General features: G+C 53.6%; 1 protein-coding gene across 1 annotated transcript; it reads left to right on the forward strand.

The window, feature by feature from the left end:
- Positions 1 to 8,550: 8,550 nt before the first annotated feature.
- On the forward strand, positions 8,551 to 14,060 carry LOC109310983 (protein FAM162B-like). Its single transcript, XM_019536376.1, has 4 exons — positions 8,551 to 8,966; positions 10,087 to 10,192; positions 12,348 to 12,456; positions 13,129 to 14,060. The coding sequence occupies exons 1-4, from the start codon at positions 8,645 to 8,647 to the stop codon at positions 13,234 to 13,236; spliced, it is 645 nt and encodes a 214-aa protein (XP_019391921.1). The 5' UTR covers positions 8,551 to 8,644; the 3' UTR covers positions 13,237 to 14,060.
- Positions 14,061 to 14,932: the final 872 nt, after the last annotated feature.

A 14,932-nucleotide genomic window follows, 5' to 3' on the forward strand; every position in this document is an offset into this window, starting at 1 on the left:
GAAAGCCCAGAACAGGGCAGTGTTTTTGGCACTCCTGTTGGAAATCTCGGGGTTTATCTTGTGAAGGCCTTTGCACCTGATACGGAGGGGCACCCTTAAAAGGATCTTGCGGCACCCCGGTTGAGAATTATCGCTGTAGGTTTGGGGGCCAACGGTGGCAGGTGGATATCAAATGGGTGCGGGCGTCCGCTGGAGGCTGGTGCCGCACACTGAGCCATGCTGTAGGGACTGGAAAGATCATTTTCCTCTGTCCCACTCCTGGAGCGGGTGTCCCACGCATCCGCTGGCTGGTGCATTTGCCGGGGGGTTTCTTTCAGTCATCTGACGGCCCGTTGAGAGAGCACCCGTGTTGCTCTACAAAGGCATCTCGCTGCCGGGTGGACTCGTCTGGCTCTGAAGAAATCTTTACAGAGGAGCCCCAGAAGAGGCATCTGATCCCAGACGGCGTGCAGCTTAATTATCGATGGAGTTCGTCGGAGTCCCTGAGACAAAACCAGCTCTGGCGCAACGCCACTGATTTCAGCCAGGGATTTGTTTGGAGCCTTTTGTTGTATTGATTACATGCATATTCAAACACTCATTAAAAAGTGAGGTGGTGACCCAGTTACACGGGGTCTCTCGTAATGATCTCTCCTGGGTGTGTGTTTTATCGGTCTGGTCGATAGCGTACGGCTGCTTTGCAGGTGCCTAAAAGCCTTGCATCATTCTTATATTAAAAGAAGCGCCGCCCATCTGTGTAGAAACCTGAATTTCTAGGCAGGATAGTTCAATCTTTTTTTTTGTTTTTTAAAATTAGGCTTCTTTCCCCCCAGACAATTGACTAATGGACTGACAAATTTCCAAACACATCTGGTTGTGAAAACCACGCAGTCTTTCTAAGGGGAAAATGTCATTAAGCAATGAGCAGGTCTGTCCTTGTCGTCGCGTTCCTCAGACTCTGTTGGGGAAACAGGTGTAAAAAAGCCTGAAATGAAATTGTTTTTCCAGTCTGTGAATTGAAGATTTAATTTGCCCAGGACAGTCTAAAACACGTTGCATAAACGTGCAAGACCCTGACGGGTAAAACAAAACTAGCGATGCCACTCCCCGCTCTCCCAGTAATCAGTTGTTGTCTGCGGATCCCAGCAAAACCGGTCAGTGCGTTAATTGCTTTGGGTTGTAAAACCTGCAACATGATTGCCCAGATCTGAATTCATTGCTGGATTTCCGTCCGTCTGGGATCTTTACTGCTTGCATATGGCTGTCTCCACACAAATGAGGCACGCTGCAGGTAATCGTGGGGCATTTCGCCCCCTCAGTATGCTGCGGGAGTGCCTCACCAAACACATGCTGGCTGGTTCTGTAATTGCCGCGCTGCAGAGCCCCTGTTGCATTTCAGTCCTACTGCCTAGTGCCCGTGAACTCAGGGCGGAAAGGTCACATCCTGCAGGTAAGCAGGGAGAGAGAGAGAGGGTAACTAAAGGAGCCTTGGGGATTTTTGTCCTCAGTGGCCCTGGCTGTTAGAGTACAAGGTTTCTGGAGTAAGGGCTTGTAGACAATCCTTCCCCCTCCCAGGCTTGGTGTTTGCATGCAGAGGTCAGCTCCAGATGCAACAGGAGTCAAAGAAATGTGTCCCTCTGTTTCAAAAATTCATACCCAAATTGCTGTATGTTGGCTGAATACCTGAAGTCTTGCTGAACAAAGTGCAGTGGTGATATAAATCCATGGCTTAACCATGGGTGGAGAACTCCTGGGCGCTGAATATTGCGAATCGTAGCTTAGCGCTCCATGAAACAGAGGTAATTGGAGCTTTTCCTCTGACTTAGATTTGCTCCTGCGCACACTGCTGATGGGATGTAATAAAAGAGTCGTCCCTCGTTGTGTGCGCACACCTTACCCACCAAGCAGCTTCATTAAAGCTAAGGGATGACTCAGGTAAGGAAGGACTGCTCGATCGGGCCCCCAGCATTACTCCGTTGCTGCATATGCTGCAGGGAGCAAAACACAGCCGTTAATTGTGGGTGAACTCACTGAACGTGTCTCACGATAGCAGAAGGTGCAATCTCGTTAGATGAAGTTCGTTTGCAGCCCACCACATCAGGCACTTCTGCCCAGGCTGGGTGCAATCTGGGTGCAATCTGGTTTAATCAAGCATATACGGTCATCTAGGCACCTGGCCTAACCCTGGGCCTGTTCAAATACAGTGTGCCGGCCCAGGAAGCACATGGCACCAATATCGGTTTGACCAGAGGAAATGGGCTCTGAAATAGCTGTCGTCTGCATTTCAGGCTTTTGCTGCCAGCCTTCGTGCCAAAGCCCTCTGACTGGGAGGTGACTGGGAGTAGCTCCTGCTGCTCCTTGGCTGGACGAGGTTGTCCTCACTGGTAAAATGCCTCCCTGTGGAGGCTGGTGAGGATCGGGACAGGACTCTGAGGTCAATGCATTTCCCCCATGTCTTCAGGATGTTTTGAATTGCAATGGGACATCACAGCTACAAAACTCTGCGTGGAAGGGGCAAACATCCGTGGAAAAGCAAGAGGCAAGGATTGCTACGGAGAGTAACTTTTATTGAACCGACTGCATGGTTGGGGTAGAGTTAGACAAGCGTTTGGGTATCACAGCACCTTTCTTTGGGTCTTCAAAGCAAGACATTTAACTCTTGAGCTGCTTAAAAGAATTTGGCCATCAGAATTTCGGCAACGTTGGTGGTTGAAGTCACCCCATCAATAAAAAAGAAGCTATTCCCTCCCTGAAATTTCTCTCTGGTATTTTAGCAACTGTATTGTTCTTCTTGGCGGTGTCTGACACTAGTGGGGCTACTTTTGACTACGCAGAAGAAAGCTTGCAATTAGTACCTCCAGGCTGGGGGCTATTTAGGAAGCTCTGTATGAACCCCCAGGGTCTAGTTTTACTCTGAGCCCCTGCATTTGCTTGCCAGATCGCAGCCAGCGATCTTTGAACGTGACTTGCAGGTGGCAGCAAGTAGCTAATGAGCCATCGGTGTCTCGTAGATTTGCAGTTGTGGGTCATTAGGGTGGATAGCTTCCAAGAAGCTTGGAGGTCATGAAGTGCCTAGATGCCTGGCCAGAGATCTCAGCTGAGTGGACTGAGAGCCCCGGGACCTAGGTGACCATCAAAGGGGAGATGGAGACAGAGGTTGTGTCCGTCTCTGAGATTGGTTTTGCACAGCAGGGTCTTTCAGAGGATGCCTTGCTGGTTTTCAACATGCTGCTTGGTCACGCAATCACTGCCCTCCCCTTTGTTGTCCTTGCTTTTTGGTGGGAAAGAGAGCACTATCCGGGGAGTGTGCTGGCTCCGGACTTTCCCTCGTGGGCCACTGTTATTTTAAAATAGAACCTGTAAGAAGGACACTAAGTGGAGACCTCGATTGAACCGCTTCTCTGGAAGTGCAGAGACAGCCGGAGGCTTGCAGGGCAAGGCAGATGGTTAGAGATGCACTGTTTGGCTTCACTGTGCTCCATGATGCCCCCAGGGAGGAGCGCGTCTACATGTGCACTTTAATGTGCAGTATCCTATTTTAATGTGCATTAAAGTGTCGTTAAAAAAACATGTTATCTGGCTAATGCACATTAAAATAGGCTAATGCACATTAAGCATCACTTAAAAATCATGCTCTTTAGTTAACGAGCATTAAGACAGGCTAATGTGCATTTTCCTAGTACCTTACAATGGAGGTACTAGGTTTAATGTACATTAGCTTAAGCGCTTTAATGCATGTGTAGACGCACCCTTAGAGAGCAGCAACCGGTGTTTAAGCCCCGGGTAGACAAGGCCTTGGCTGGGATGATGTAGCTGGGGCTGGTCCTGAGCAGGGGGGTGGACTAGATGACTCCCAAGGTCCCTTCCAACCCTCATTTTCTATTCTATGATCTCTAGCACCATATCTGCAAAGGAGCTCACAATACTGTAAGCCACACACCCATCCAGGGCTGTTTATTAACCTCTGCTAAGAAGCTAGGTTACAGCCCTGGTCTGCATCTAATTAGACTGAGGCTGAGAGAGCTCATTTTAAGACACTCTCAGCTTTCTCGATGTCAGCACAACTCTCATATGCAACAGCTTTAATTGCAATGGGTAGGAAAGCCAGGAAGCAAAGACATTAGGTTCTGCGCGCTCTGCACACGTCAGCAGCTTGCTTTGCTAACAGCTTGTCAGTTGTGCTTGCGGCCTCAACTCAGCAAGAATTTATTTTAAAAGCAGGTGAACAGGACAGAGTTAGAAACCGGGGAAAGGATCTAATTAGTACCCTTAGCAGGAGCTAATTAACAGGAACCACGACTCCTGCAAATCAGTTTGATGCTGAGGCCTATAATGATTTGATATCAAATTCTTTTCCAGTAGAGAGAGTAGCAATAATCTGGTGTGGTTTAAGTGCTGTTTGTTGCCAGATAGAAATCTGTTCTCCTGAGGCCCCTTTTTCCTGAAACAACAAATGCAAGAAAAGGAGCTAGGCTGACTGAGATGAAGCGGCTGCGTCCAGCAACAGGCTGGTCACGGCAAGGAGAACGGAGCAGGGGACGGCAGCCCCTACCCTGCCACAGGTCGGGGGGCTTCGGGCCCGCCGGGGGCTGTATGCGGGGGCGCGTGTGCACGCCGGGTGTGCGCCAGAGGCACCGGTGTCTAACAGCACGGTGAAGGTGTGTGTGCATCCTAAGTCTCCATCCCCCCGTGCCCCTGCGCTGTCTGGGGCACAACATCCATATGAATGCGCATCATTAACCCCAAGGCATGGAAAGGAGAGAAACGCCGAGCAGCTGAACGTGCTTCTCAGATACCACCATTTACTTCCCTTTCATAAGCAAACACACCCACTCCCTTATAACCCGGTTTGGCCTTGCTTTGGCTACCTGTGCTAATTGCTCCCCCCTCCACCCCCGTCAGGAGGATTAGCAAGCGCTTGCAAAGTTTAGTTTGCAAAGCAGTTGTTTTCCTGGCTGCCGCAGCCTGCAAAGAGTTTGGGTCCAGGATGCTGGTGCCAGGGATGGGGCTTGGCTCGCCGTGCACCACCGCGCAGGACCTTCCAGAGAGCATGGAGTTGTACTTGAATGTGCAAGGGGCAGGCAGGGGCGAAAGGCATCGCGGCTGCTGCCTGCTGCTTGCCAGTCAGTCACTGTGTGAGTCCAAGCAGGCGGGCAGCGTCGCCCATCATCCGGGCCCTCCCTGGGGCCTGGCGCCGCGGCTCACTCAGGGCCAGGGTGCTTTGCTATTTGAGTTCAGTGGGATTAGGATTGGGATTGGGACAGAGCTCAGCTGTGCCACATGTTCTGCGCGCGCCCACGGACTTTAGCTCTCTTGGACTCGGCTGCCGCAGACACGGTGCCCCAGCTTTTCAAGCCAAGGGACTGTGGTTTCCCAGTGGCAGATGCTGGAAGCAACTTTAATATAGGCTCAGTGGGTGTGATATGGCTTTAAAGAGGAAGTTGTTGGGGAAAATGCATGCATATTTTGCTTGCAAACATTCAGGGCGTGATGCAGATGATTCAGCGCTGTGGGGGCAGCTTCCCCAGCAAATGTTCGCTCCAATAGGCTGAGCCTGGACAGGTGGGTTGATGGTTCAGAGCAAAGCGCATATAAAAGCCTTGCTGCCTTCAGAGCCAGAGCGTGCATGTGAGGCTGTTGCTGCTCTTCCCGGTCCAGGGAGATTTTCCCCTGCTGTGCTGCAGAGAAGGGTCAATACCGGGTTGCTTGCCTGCAGCACTGCCTGGCCGGAGCAAGGACCGCCCCGAGACAACTGGGGAAGGGGGTCTGGGATGCAATGTGAGGGTGGGGAGCTGTCGCCACCCTCGCAAACTCCAGCCCGATCGCCGGGCCTGTCTTGCTGGTGCTGAGCTGGTAGCCGGCTTCCCACCGGCATGAGCTCAGGGAGGGCGGCAGGGCGCACAGCCGGGAGCACCCAGATAGGGAGACGAGGAGGGGCAGCGAGGAGACTTGCCCCGCAGCAAACACATGCTCGAGAGCTGAGCAATTTGAGCTCCCAGGAGTTTTCTGCAGGAGAAACCGGGGCTGCACCTGGATTTAAATGCAGCTGAAGGAAGCACAGGCGAGGGCTGAGTGAGCACGCGGAGGGATGCAGAGACGCGCAGGCTCGTGGGTGTCTCGTTTGCATGCTCAGGGCCCTGCCGATAGCCGGGCTGGGCTGGGCTGGGCTGGGCTGGCAGGCACCCAGGGGGTGATTTGCCTTCCTCTGCAGCCTGGATGTCACTCGTCTGCTGAGAGCATCTGGCCACCGCTCGCTGGGCGATGCCCTGCGGCCACAGGGGCCTTGCTCGCTCGGTCCCTTCTGCACCGCGCCGGCGGCCCCGGGGACGGCAAGGCTGCTGTCCGCCTACATGGCCTCCCTGGATCTGGGGGCACTCTAATAGACCATTACAGCAGCATTGGTTTGGTACGTCACAGCCCATCATCTCCAGCCTCCCGTACAGGAGGGCAGGCTAAATGAGCCCCGAAGAGTCCCTGAAGCCACGACCTACCTATAAACCTCTAGCCTGGCCCCTTCCCCTCTTCTGTGCCCCCTTCCCCTCCAACTGCGCGGCGCTCCCCACCCTGCGGTGCCTTGTTCGCTGATCGCCGCTTCTTTGCAGGTCTAGTTTGCAGCGGAGTTTGCAGCTGGAAGCGCGAGCTGCCATTCATTTTCTGTGTAGGTTCCTAATCTGAAAATGGATCTAATTTGCTTTGCTGAATTACAAGCAAATTAAGCTAAACACGTTGTGTTATGTCTGGGTGCATTGTGCGGCTTCCATCGCGGAGGAAAAACAAAGTCGTCATCGCCACAAGTTTTTTTGTCCTCAGTATCAATAATTCCATGTTCTCCGAGACATAAAACATCTCTATAAACAGCAGAGGATTTTTCCTTGGGGCCAAGAGATGAATAGCTCAAGTGATTCAGCTTATTCCATCTGCCTCTCATCTTTCATCGCCTGGCTCCTCAAAGAGCATCCTTGCCAACATCGCGTTCTGCGTCCTATCGCCGTCCTCCCGTCCCCTGCCCCATACAGCTTTGATTGTCTTCGGCAATGTGACGTTTGATAGCATTAAATGGTTCTTAACATTTTCCCTTTGGCAAAAGTCTCTTCCCTTTTGAATGAGGATTTTCTTCCTGGATGTAAATCAGCTTTAGAGCCTCCTAAGTATCAACACAGTAAATAACCCAACATTTCAGATAGGAAATGCATTTTGCATTTGCATTTCCTGAGCCATTAACGTTGTGCAAAATCCAGGAGGGAAAACATCAAGTCAGTAGAACGATATCGTTGTGCATGATAACTTAATAGTGTAACTTAGTACTGTATGATTTAAGAGCCGGTAGGATGGGCATCGGCAGGACTTTTCTGGCATCATGGGGTTTGATTTTGGAAGAGACCAACTCCTTTCCCTTGAGGTTAGAGCCACGTCAGACTGACCCTTCCACTTGCTGCCAAATAGTACATAAAGCAGTGTTTTAGCAAAATTAATGTTAGTCCTCGCAGGCTTTCTCTGCTTTGCTGACTTCCAATCTTAAAAGTGCTGCCCTGCTCTGAAATGCGATTATCTCAAATGGAAACTCTTCCTCGTGGGACCAGCTGCCCTTCTGCATCCAGTGTCTTTGACATAAATGAGTATATTATATTTTCGTCCCCTTAGCCCTGCCGAGCCGGCACAGCGTGGATGGAGGCTGCTGGCATCTACCCTCAGATGCAACAAATAGACTTGTTTCCAAGTTGTAATTCATGGGTCAGTCAGCGATCAGGGCGAGAGCTGGCGACAGCATTTCCAGGGGGACAATTTTTCAGCTGGAAAATGCAGATTCTAGCAGAACAGTTTGGTCCCGAGTCCAGCCAAGCATCTATCTCACAGACCCCTGTTTGCTGGGTGGCTCTTGAAATATCCACCGGCTGGCTAACAGGAGGCAGGGCCGCAGCGCATGGCGGGGCACGCGGGGTGCAGCGGTGGTAGAGGAGGTCTGAACTTTGGGGTGCGTCACGAGATGCAAAGCACATAATTCAGGAGGCAGAAATAACCCCCTGCCTCGTTGCTTCCCTCGAGAGTGCCCCGGGAAAGCTTGGGCTGTGATAAATCTGCGCTGCAGACCTGCCTGGTTAATCATTTGCTTTGGTTGTTGTACCTGGGAAGTACTGAGCAACGTGACTTCCACCCGGGTTCGGTACCAGGAACACATCACGACAGGCTTTCTCCCCCAGCCGATGCCAGCGACGCAGAATACCCCTGTGCTTGTAGGGGAAGCTGATTTAACTCGCTTGCTTTTTCACGTAACGTGTGGGCAGCTGAGGACGGTTGTGAATGGCTCCTGCAGACTGGCCTTGTCACGTTTTAACTCCTTTTTTTGGGGGGAGAAGTTTTTTGGGTACCATTGCTGCTAGCCCCGATTGCCGTTCGTGGTCAGTGCCGTGGCTGTGGATTTGATGTGCTGCTCCTTGGGGTATTGCTCGCTTCAGGGGAAGACTCGGAGAAACGTCGCACCTTTGCAACGCTGGCAGCTTCGTGACGTCGCAGACCCTCAGCAGGCCGCAGCTTGGACGCAGGCAACCGCAGTTTGGCCGTTGCCCTCGTTATGCAGAGGTGTGTCTCCTGGCAGAGCCGGGGAAGAGACTTAACGAGTCACCGTGACTCAGGAAATCCGAGGGCGGTGCGAGCGTGCAGCCGCAAGATGATAAGGTGTGCTGACGTGAACCAGCCCGGCTGTGTAAATACCCTCGGAGGATCACATACGTCTCCTGCAAGCACACTGGGTCCGCGGTGCCCGGTCGCTGAAGCAGGGCAGAGGCGGGCGCGTGGACAGTACAGCACCGTGCGCGCCATGCTGGGAAGGGCTCTGGGCGGCAAGGCTCTCGTCGCCGGCCTGCGGAGGACGAGCCTGGCCCGGGGCTCTCTGTGCTTCAAGGAGGCGCCGAGGGCACCCCAGGCAAGAAGAGCATTTTGTGACATTGCAAAGGATGGGAAGGGCGCTCCCCTCCACACCGCTGCTCCAGGTGGGTAGGCGCGCTGCCATCCACGCTTCGCTGCGCGAGGAAGGGGAAGAGGGTTTACAAGAAACGGCCACTTTCCCTTCCTCCCCCTTCCCCTTCGGCTCCGTGCAGGGCAAGACGAGCTAGCGGGATCGGGGCCTTGCGGCCGAGCGGAGAAGGGAGGCCTTGCTGCTCAGAAACAGGGATAACATGGGCAAAGGGGGGAAACTGAGGCAGCAGCTGTGCTGGCTGGGGGAGACCGTCTGTGCCTGGCACGTCTGAGCTTGTTCCGTTTCTGCCAGATCAAATGGTTGCAAATTGCTCCCGAGGAAGCGAGGCGAACGACTTGGGCTGCATTTGGGGCCCCTGAGCCCTGAGCGGGAGCGGGGGGACAGCCCCACCTCGTAAATGCTGCATGCAGGAAAGCGAAGAGACCTGCTGGCACCGTATTTGCCGGGGGGCTTCCTCGCTGTGCACCCGTGTCCACTGCCAAGCTGTCTCTCGGCGCGGCTGGGTGAGCGCGAGCACTCGCCCTTGCATCGGGACCCGGATCTGGCCTTTGCCTGAAGGTCACTCTGACCTAGCCAAACCCTGAGGCCACAGCCCGTGTCCGCACCATATACATCTTGAGGGTTTGTTCCCCGTGACCCGGCCGAACCAGACCCAGCTGTGGCCATCCTGGTGGCAGCCTCTCCAGGAGCGCAGGCAGCAGTGACAATTATTGCCTGATCTGGCCACAGAAAGCAGTTTGTAGCTGCGACCAGACACAAGTGCACAGCTGCAGACAGCTTCAAAAATGGCCGCTCAGATGCCAGTCAGACTCCTCGTTACGTGACGGGTCAGAGGAGGCTGTTTCAAGACAAAGCATTTTCTGTAACATCTGTCTGCGCTGCCTATGGTCCCCCCCCCATTTGGCAGTGGTTTAGCAGGACCAGGGGTGTAGACCCACTGTGCTGTGCACACGGATGCCACGTGGGGTTAATGTCTCGTGCCTGTGGACCTTATTTATTAGCAAGCAGGCTTGTAGATTAGGGTGAGTCTCCTGGAGAATGAGAAATGCTGCTCCGAGCTTTCAGGACGATGCTTTCCCCGCTCCTGGCGCTCAAGCAGCGCGACTCACAGCTCTCTTGTTGCATCCCCCCAGGTCACAGCGCCTTGAAAAACGAACGGCAGCCTACGGGATTCGAGAAAAAGGCACTGATGTGGGCAGGGCGGTTTAAGAAAGAGGAGGACATCCCAGAGCTTGTGTCGTAAGTAGGCCTGTTTTCTGGGGACGATAAAAATCTCCGTACCTGATGTATCCAAAAAAGCTCAGCTTTAAACTTTCCTCTCCCCATCAGCTGCAAAAACGCATCCGAATGGTGCGTGCTCTTGTTCGAATGCTACCACCAGGCTGTGTGACAGGGAATGAAATGTGTGGGCGCACTGCCGTTCACTACGTCCAAAAATAATCCGGATACATTTGGAAACTTTAGCTATTTATTTATTTATGTATTTTTTGCCAGCTCTGGGAAGTAAATTGGATTCGGTTGTTTTTGAAAGGAAGAATTTCAGAAGCTGACAAGCCTTTTGTGAAACAAAAGTCTTCTGAGTTGGCAAGGCGTTGAGCTGCCCACCACTGTCCAGTTTGGGCTTCCTATAGTTAACTGGTTCTTCTGAATTCGCTCTTAAAAAGGTCGCAGGAAATCTAACAGAAAATTGGGAGCAAAGTCCTCTGAAGGGTGTTTCCATCATGCAAGTTCACGTGGTCTCATTTCCCTTGTTCAAGCTTTATTCCCCAAGGATCAAATCACCGTCTTTAGAGACTTTAATACTTCCTGACTTTTAACATGTCAGTGTTAATTAAACACGGGGTCTCTAATGAACGCTCCCCCCCTACAGAAGGCATTAAAGCCAGGACTGGATATGATATAATGTATTAAGGTGACGTGTGAAGGGCTGGTTGCAGCAAAACGATAATCATGCAAACGCCCTCAGCTATTTGCAGAACCGCGCAGGCCTCGCCAGCCGGGCTGGGGACATTCGGCGCTGTGATGACATCTCCAAAAAAACCTACTCCTTCTGCAACCCCTGAGCCTGGGCTGCTTGAAATGGCCAAAATTAGGAGCCGTCTGTGGGTTTAGCAGGAAAGTGAATGGGAAAAGCTGCCAGTGTGTGAAGGACACCTCAATTACCCATGGACTAGAGGTGCCAGGACCAGGGATTTTCCTGGAGGCTTTCCAGCAATGTTAATGAGAGGAAGGGTCTCCAGCAGAGCCTGGGGGGCTGTAGGAAGGAGGCAGGTACCTGCCCCCTCTTAATGACTCTCCGTAGAGGGGCGGGCAGTGACCAGAGCCAGTCCCTGCCTGGCACGTTCAACGGTTTGCCACATCCCCGGGTGTGAGACAGGGGTGGAGAAGGGGCCCGTGGGCTCACCCCGCAGGAGCTTTGTCCACGAATGCTGCGGGCAGGCCGTGTCGGGACCCCACGGTCTGTCCTTGCACGTGAAACCCTGCCGGCGCTCAGTGCAGATGGGCACTCGTGGCAAAGCCCAAAGCTCGTGCGGGCTGTCTTCCAGCCACGCTTGGGTATGCACAGGCTACAGGAAATTGTCTCTCAATAAGCAGATCACTTCAGAGAAAATAGAAGGATCTGGTACCTGCCCTTGGAAAAGTCCAGGCAGGGCTTGAGGCACCCTCTTGTATTCATGGCATCATAAAATCATAGAAAATATGGGTGGAAGGGACCTCAGGAGTCGCATCCAGTCCAACCCCCTGCTCCAAGCAGCACCAGCCCCAACTACATCACCCCAGCCAAGGCTTTGTCTACCTGGGGCTTCAAAACCTCCAAGGATGGAGACTGCACCACCTCTCTGGGGGCATGTCTATACGGTGTGCCTAAACTTAATGCTGCATTTGCCTAATGTGTATTAAGGTGATTTAGGTGTGCGTCTACTTATGCATGTGCTAATGCACATTAACATAGTGTGCAGACCGACTTGGAACTCAGGTTAGTCCCGAGTCAGTTGGCATGCGCGGGGTTAATGTGCCTTAGCTTGTCTGCACGTGCATTAAGGCACTTGAGCTATTCATGCCTAAATTTGAGACCAGGTCTCAACTTTAGGCACGAACAGCCTAAAATCGCCATTTTAAGGTGCATTAAGGGTGTGCACGTGAAGACCTGCACCCTTCACCTGCCTTTAAAAATGGTTAACGCACCTAAATCAGCATGTGTAGACACCACACCCTGGGTAACCTGTTCCAGTGTTTTAGTGAGAGAGTTTTTCCCAATATCCAACCTCTGCAATGTGAGCCCATTGCTCCTTGCTCTGTCATCTGCCCCCACTGAGACCAGCCCGGCCCCCCCCCGGCCCTGCCGAAATCGTTGCTCCGGTTCACGCCGTCGTACAACTCTGCTCTGCTGCAGGCCTGAGGCCATCAACGCAGCCAAGAGCACAGTGAGGATCCGGGCGTCGTACGTCATGATGGCGCTGACGCTGCTGTGCTGCTTCGCCGTGGCCATCTCTGGCAAACACGTAAGTGTTCCTCTCCCTTCCTGGGTGAGGCGCTCGATCCCACCGGTACCCGGGCGGGCACGATCCTGTCCTCCTCCATGCGCTGCTGAGACGGTTTTGAGCACGCAGGGGTCACGCGCTGCCTTCAGTCACTCGCTCTGTTGCAAGCGTCTTGTCGCTCGATGCTTGCTTGGGGCGCTTCCACGGCCAGGCCTCGCTGCACGGTTTCCCTTTGGACTGACTTGGCCGTAGCCCATCGCGGTGCCGCCAGCACCTGCAGTTGTCTCTAGCTCCGGGACGGCCTGTTGCAAAGGGGAAAAGGGGTCGACCCCCCGTGACTGGGATCGATTGGGCCAGGCTCGGGTGGGATCCAGTTGGTCCTTTTCTTTTACTTTGCTTCTTCATTTGGCCCTCTCAGCCAGCTCTAGACCCCCAGGGAATGACCTGAGCAATGGTGGGACGATGGTGCTGGAGCCAGCCAAAAACAGCGTGGCGGGACCTTTGCCTGGGGGCTCGCCCCGACCCCCCTGCCGCCGGTCCTTGGCTGGAGGCTCCGGTGAGGCCCGGGGATGCATTTCCACTCGCGTCTTTCCCCGGGTAATATCAAGAGGAGCAGAGACAGGGCAGAAGGGGGGTGCCCTTGCCTGGGGAAATGCTCTGGGGCAGGTGGCCTTTCACTTTGTGTTTTCCCAGGCCTCCAAAAATGATAACACGCTGGTGAGGATGAACCAGGAGAAGAAGGCCAGGTGGAAGGAGGAAGCAGAGAGGGACCAGGAGGCGGCAGTGGTCAAGGCCGAGTGACCCAGAGCGGACGGACAGGACCGGGGCACTTCGAGCTCTCAGGAGCTTCGTGGGTGTCACTCTGCCAGGGTGAAAATCTCACTGCTTCCCAACGGCTTGTTTTGGGGTCCCAAAACGCAAGTGCCAACACCCAGGATCTCTGTGCCGGCAGCTTTCCTCCGGGCTTTTCGACTGCTCCCTTTGAGAGGCCCAGAAATCAGCCCGTTCTCTCCTAAGCCAAAAATGAGGGGAAGGATGATGTGGCGTTAGGGCAGCCAGGGGGTCAGATCTTTGCTCTGCCACTGACTCTCTAGGTGGCCACAGTCAAGTCACTTAATGATGTGGAGCACCTCCAGCCTGCGTGACCACAACCCCATGGGCGGCTGGGACCAGGCATCAGCAGGAGTCCAGACCTTCGCCCCCCTCCCCACCAAAGACATCCAGGCAGACACCCTGGAAGGACCAGCGGAGACATGGCCGCCGTGGAGCAGCGGAGCCGACGGCTCGGCAATCCCACCGCCGTGCCATAACCTTTGTCTCCGGGTACCTGCACTTTATGCACAGAGTCATCACCATGGCAGCATCGCTCGTCCTGCCGCGCTGCGGCTTTGCTCTCATTATCATTATTGTTTTTAAATTCCGGTCGTTATCTTCCAGTTCCCACACTCGTTCCGTCGCCTGCAATTTTGAGCCAGCAATGAACTGCCGCTGCATTGTTTTTGCTAAAGTTTGATTATTAGTGTTTTTTATTTATTTTATTTTTTTTAAATCCTCATAGTTCATGAATTCATCATCAAACAGCTGCTTGGCTACATCGAAAATAAATGCATCTTCTCACAGCTTCATTTAAAGTGTCGCCGAATTCTCCTCGATGCTGTTTAACAGATGGCAGCAGGTCCTAATGAAATATCGAACGTTAAGTTTCAGGAAAGCAGTTAAACTTTCAGGCCCGATGACGCACCCATTCCCTGCCTGTTGGGCGATGACCTAAAATGCTGGGCATCATTCCTCCTATTTTGGGCTTCAAGAGACTTCTTCATGGCCGGAGGCGGACAGGAGGATGGGGGGCACAAAAATGTCTAGCTTAGGCATACGCACGTGTGCATTTCCCGTGGCACCTGCCTGGCACGCAAATGCTGGGCCCTGGGGATTGCACCAGGGGGGAGTTTTGCTCCCACTCTGTAAGTGTGGGACTGGCATCAATTAACGCTGCGTGACAGCAGAGGCTTCCCATTCACTTTAAGGTATCATAGGGCTGGGCCTCCTGTGCACTTAGTAGTGGTAGCCCCCCCAAAAAGAGCCCCACAACAAGTGTTGTTGTCCCCTGTAATGGGGTTAGGCCTTGCAGTGCAATAGCTATGGGCTGGGGAGGCTGGGAGCAGGCCAGGCAAGGCCACGGGGATTTGGTAGCTCCGTGTCCTGCAGGAAGCTTCCTAGGGCTGCATCAGCTTTCCCACCGAGCCCCTCCTCGCTGGGGGACCAGGCCTATGGGGAGGAGGTGGGGGGCTGCAGACGTGGGTGGCAGGAGTGGGAGATGCTGGGCTGTGCACACAGCAGCTTGTCCCGCTCCCCAGGGATGCACACGTCTCCATCCCCTCCACAGGCCTTCAACCCCTGTGATAGTTTCATAGTAGCTAGAGTCGGAAGGGCCCTAGGTAGATCATCTAGTCCGACCCCCTGCCTTGGCAGGAAAGAGCACCGGGGTCAGATGACCCCG

Source organism: Crocodylus porosus, unplaced genomic scaffold (assembly GCF_001723895.1).
Source record: "Crocodylus porosus isolate Cpor-Errol unplaced genomic scaffold, CroPor_comp1, whole genome shotgun sequence".
In the NCBI taxonomy this organism is placed as follows: Eukaryota; Metazoa; Chordata; order Crocodylia; family Crocodylidae; genus Crocodylus; species Crocodylus porosus.

What these genes read in the sequence shown, in the direction of transcription:
- LOC109310983 (XM_019536376.1), top strand. Translation starts at nt 8,645, where the DNA reads ATGATAAGGTGTGCTGACGTGAACCAGCCCGGCTGTGTAAATACCCTC. An exon ending in CCTCCACACCGCTGCTCCAG is followed by an intron (nt 8,967 to 10,086) that starts GTGGGTAGGCGC and finishes GCATCCCCCCAG; the next exon opens with GTCACAGCGCCTTGAAAAAC. An exon ending in GACATCCCAGAGCTTGTGTC is followed by an intron (nt 10,193 to 12,347) that starts GTAAGTAGGCCT and finishes GCTCTGCTGCAG; the next exon opens with GCCTGAGGCCATCAACGCAG.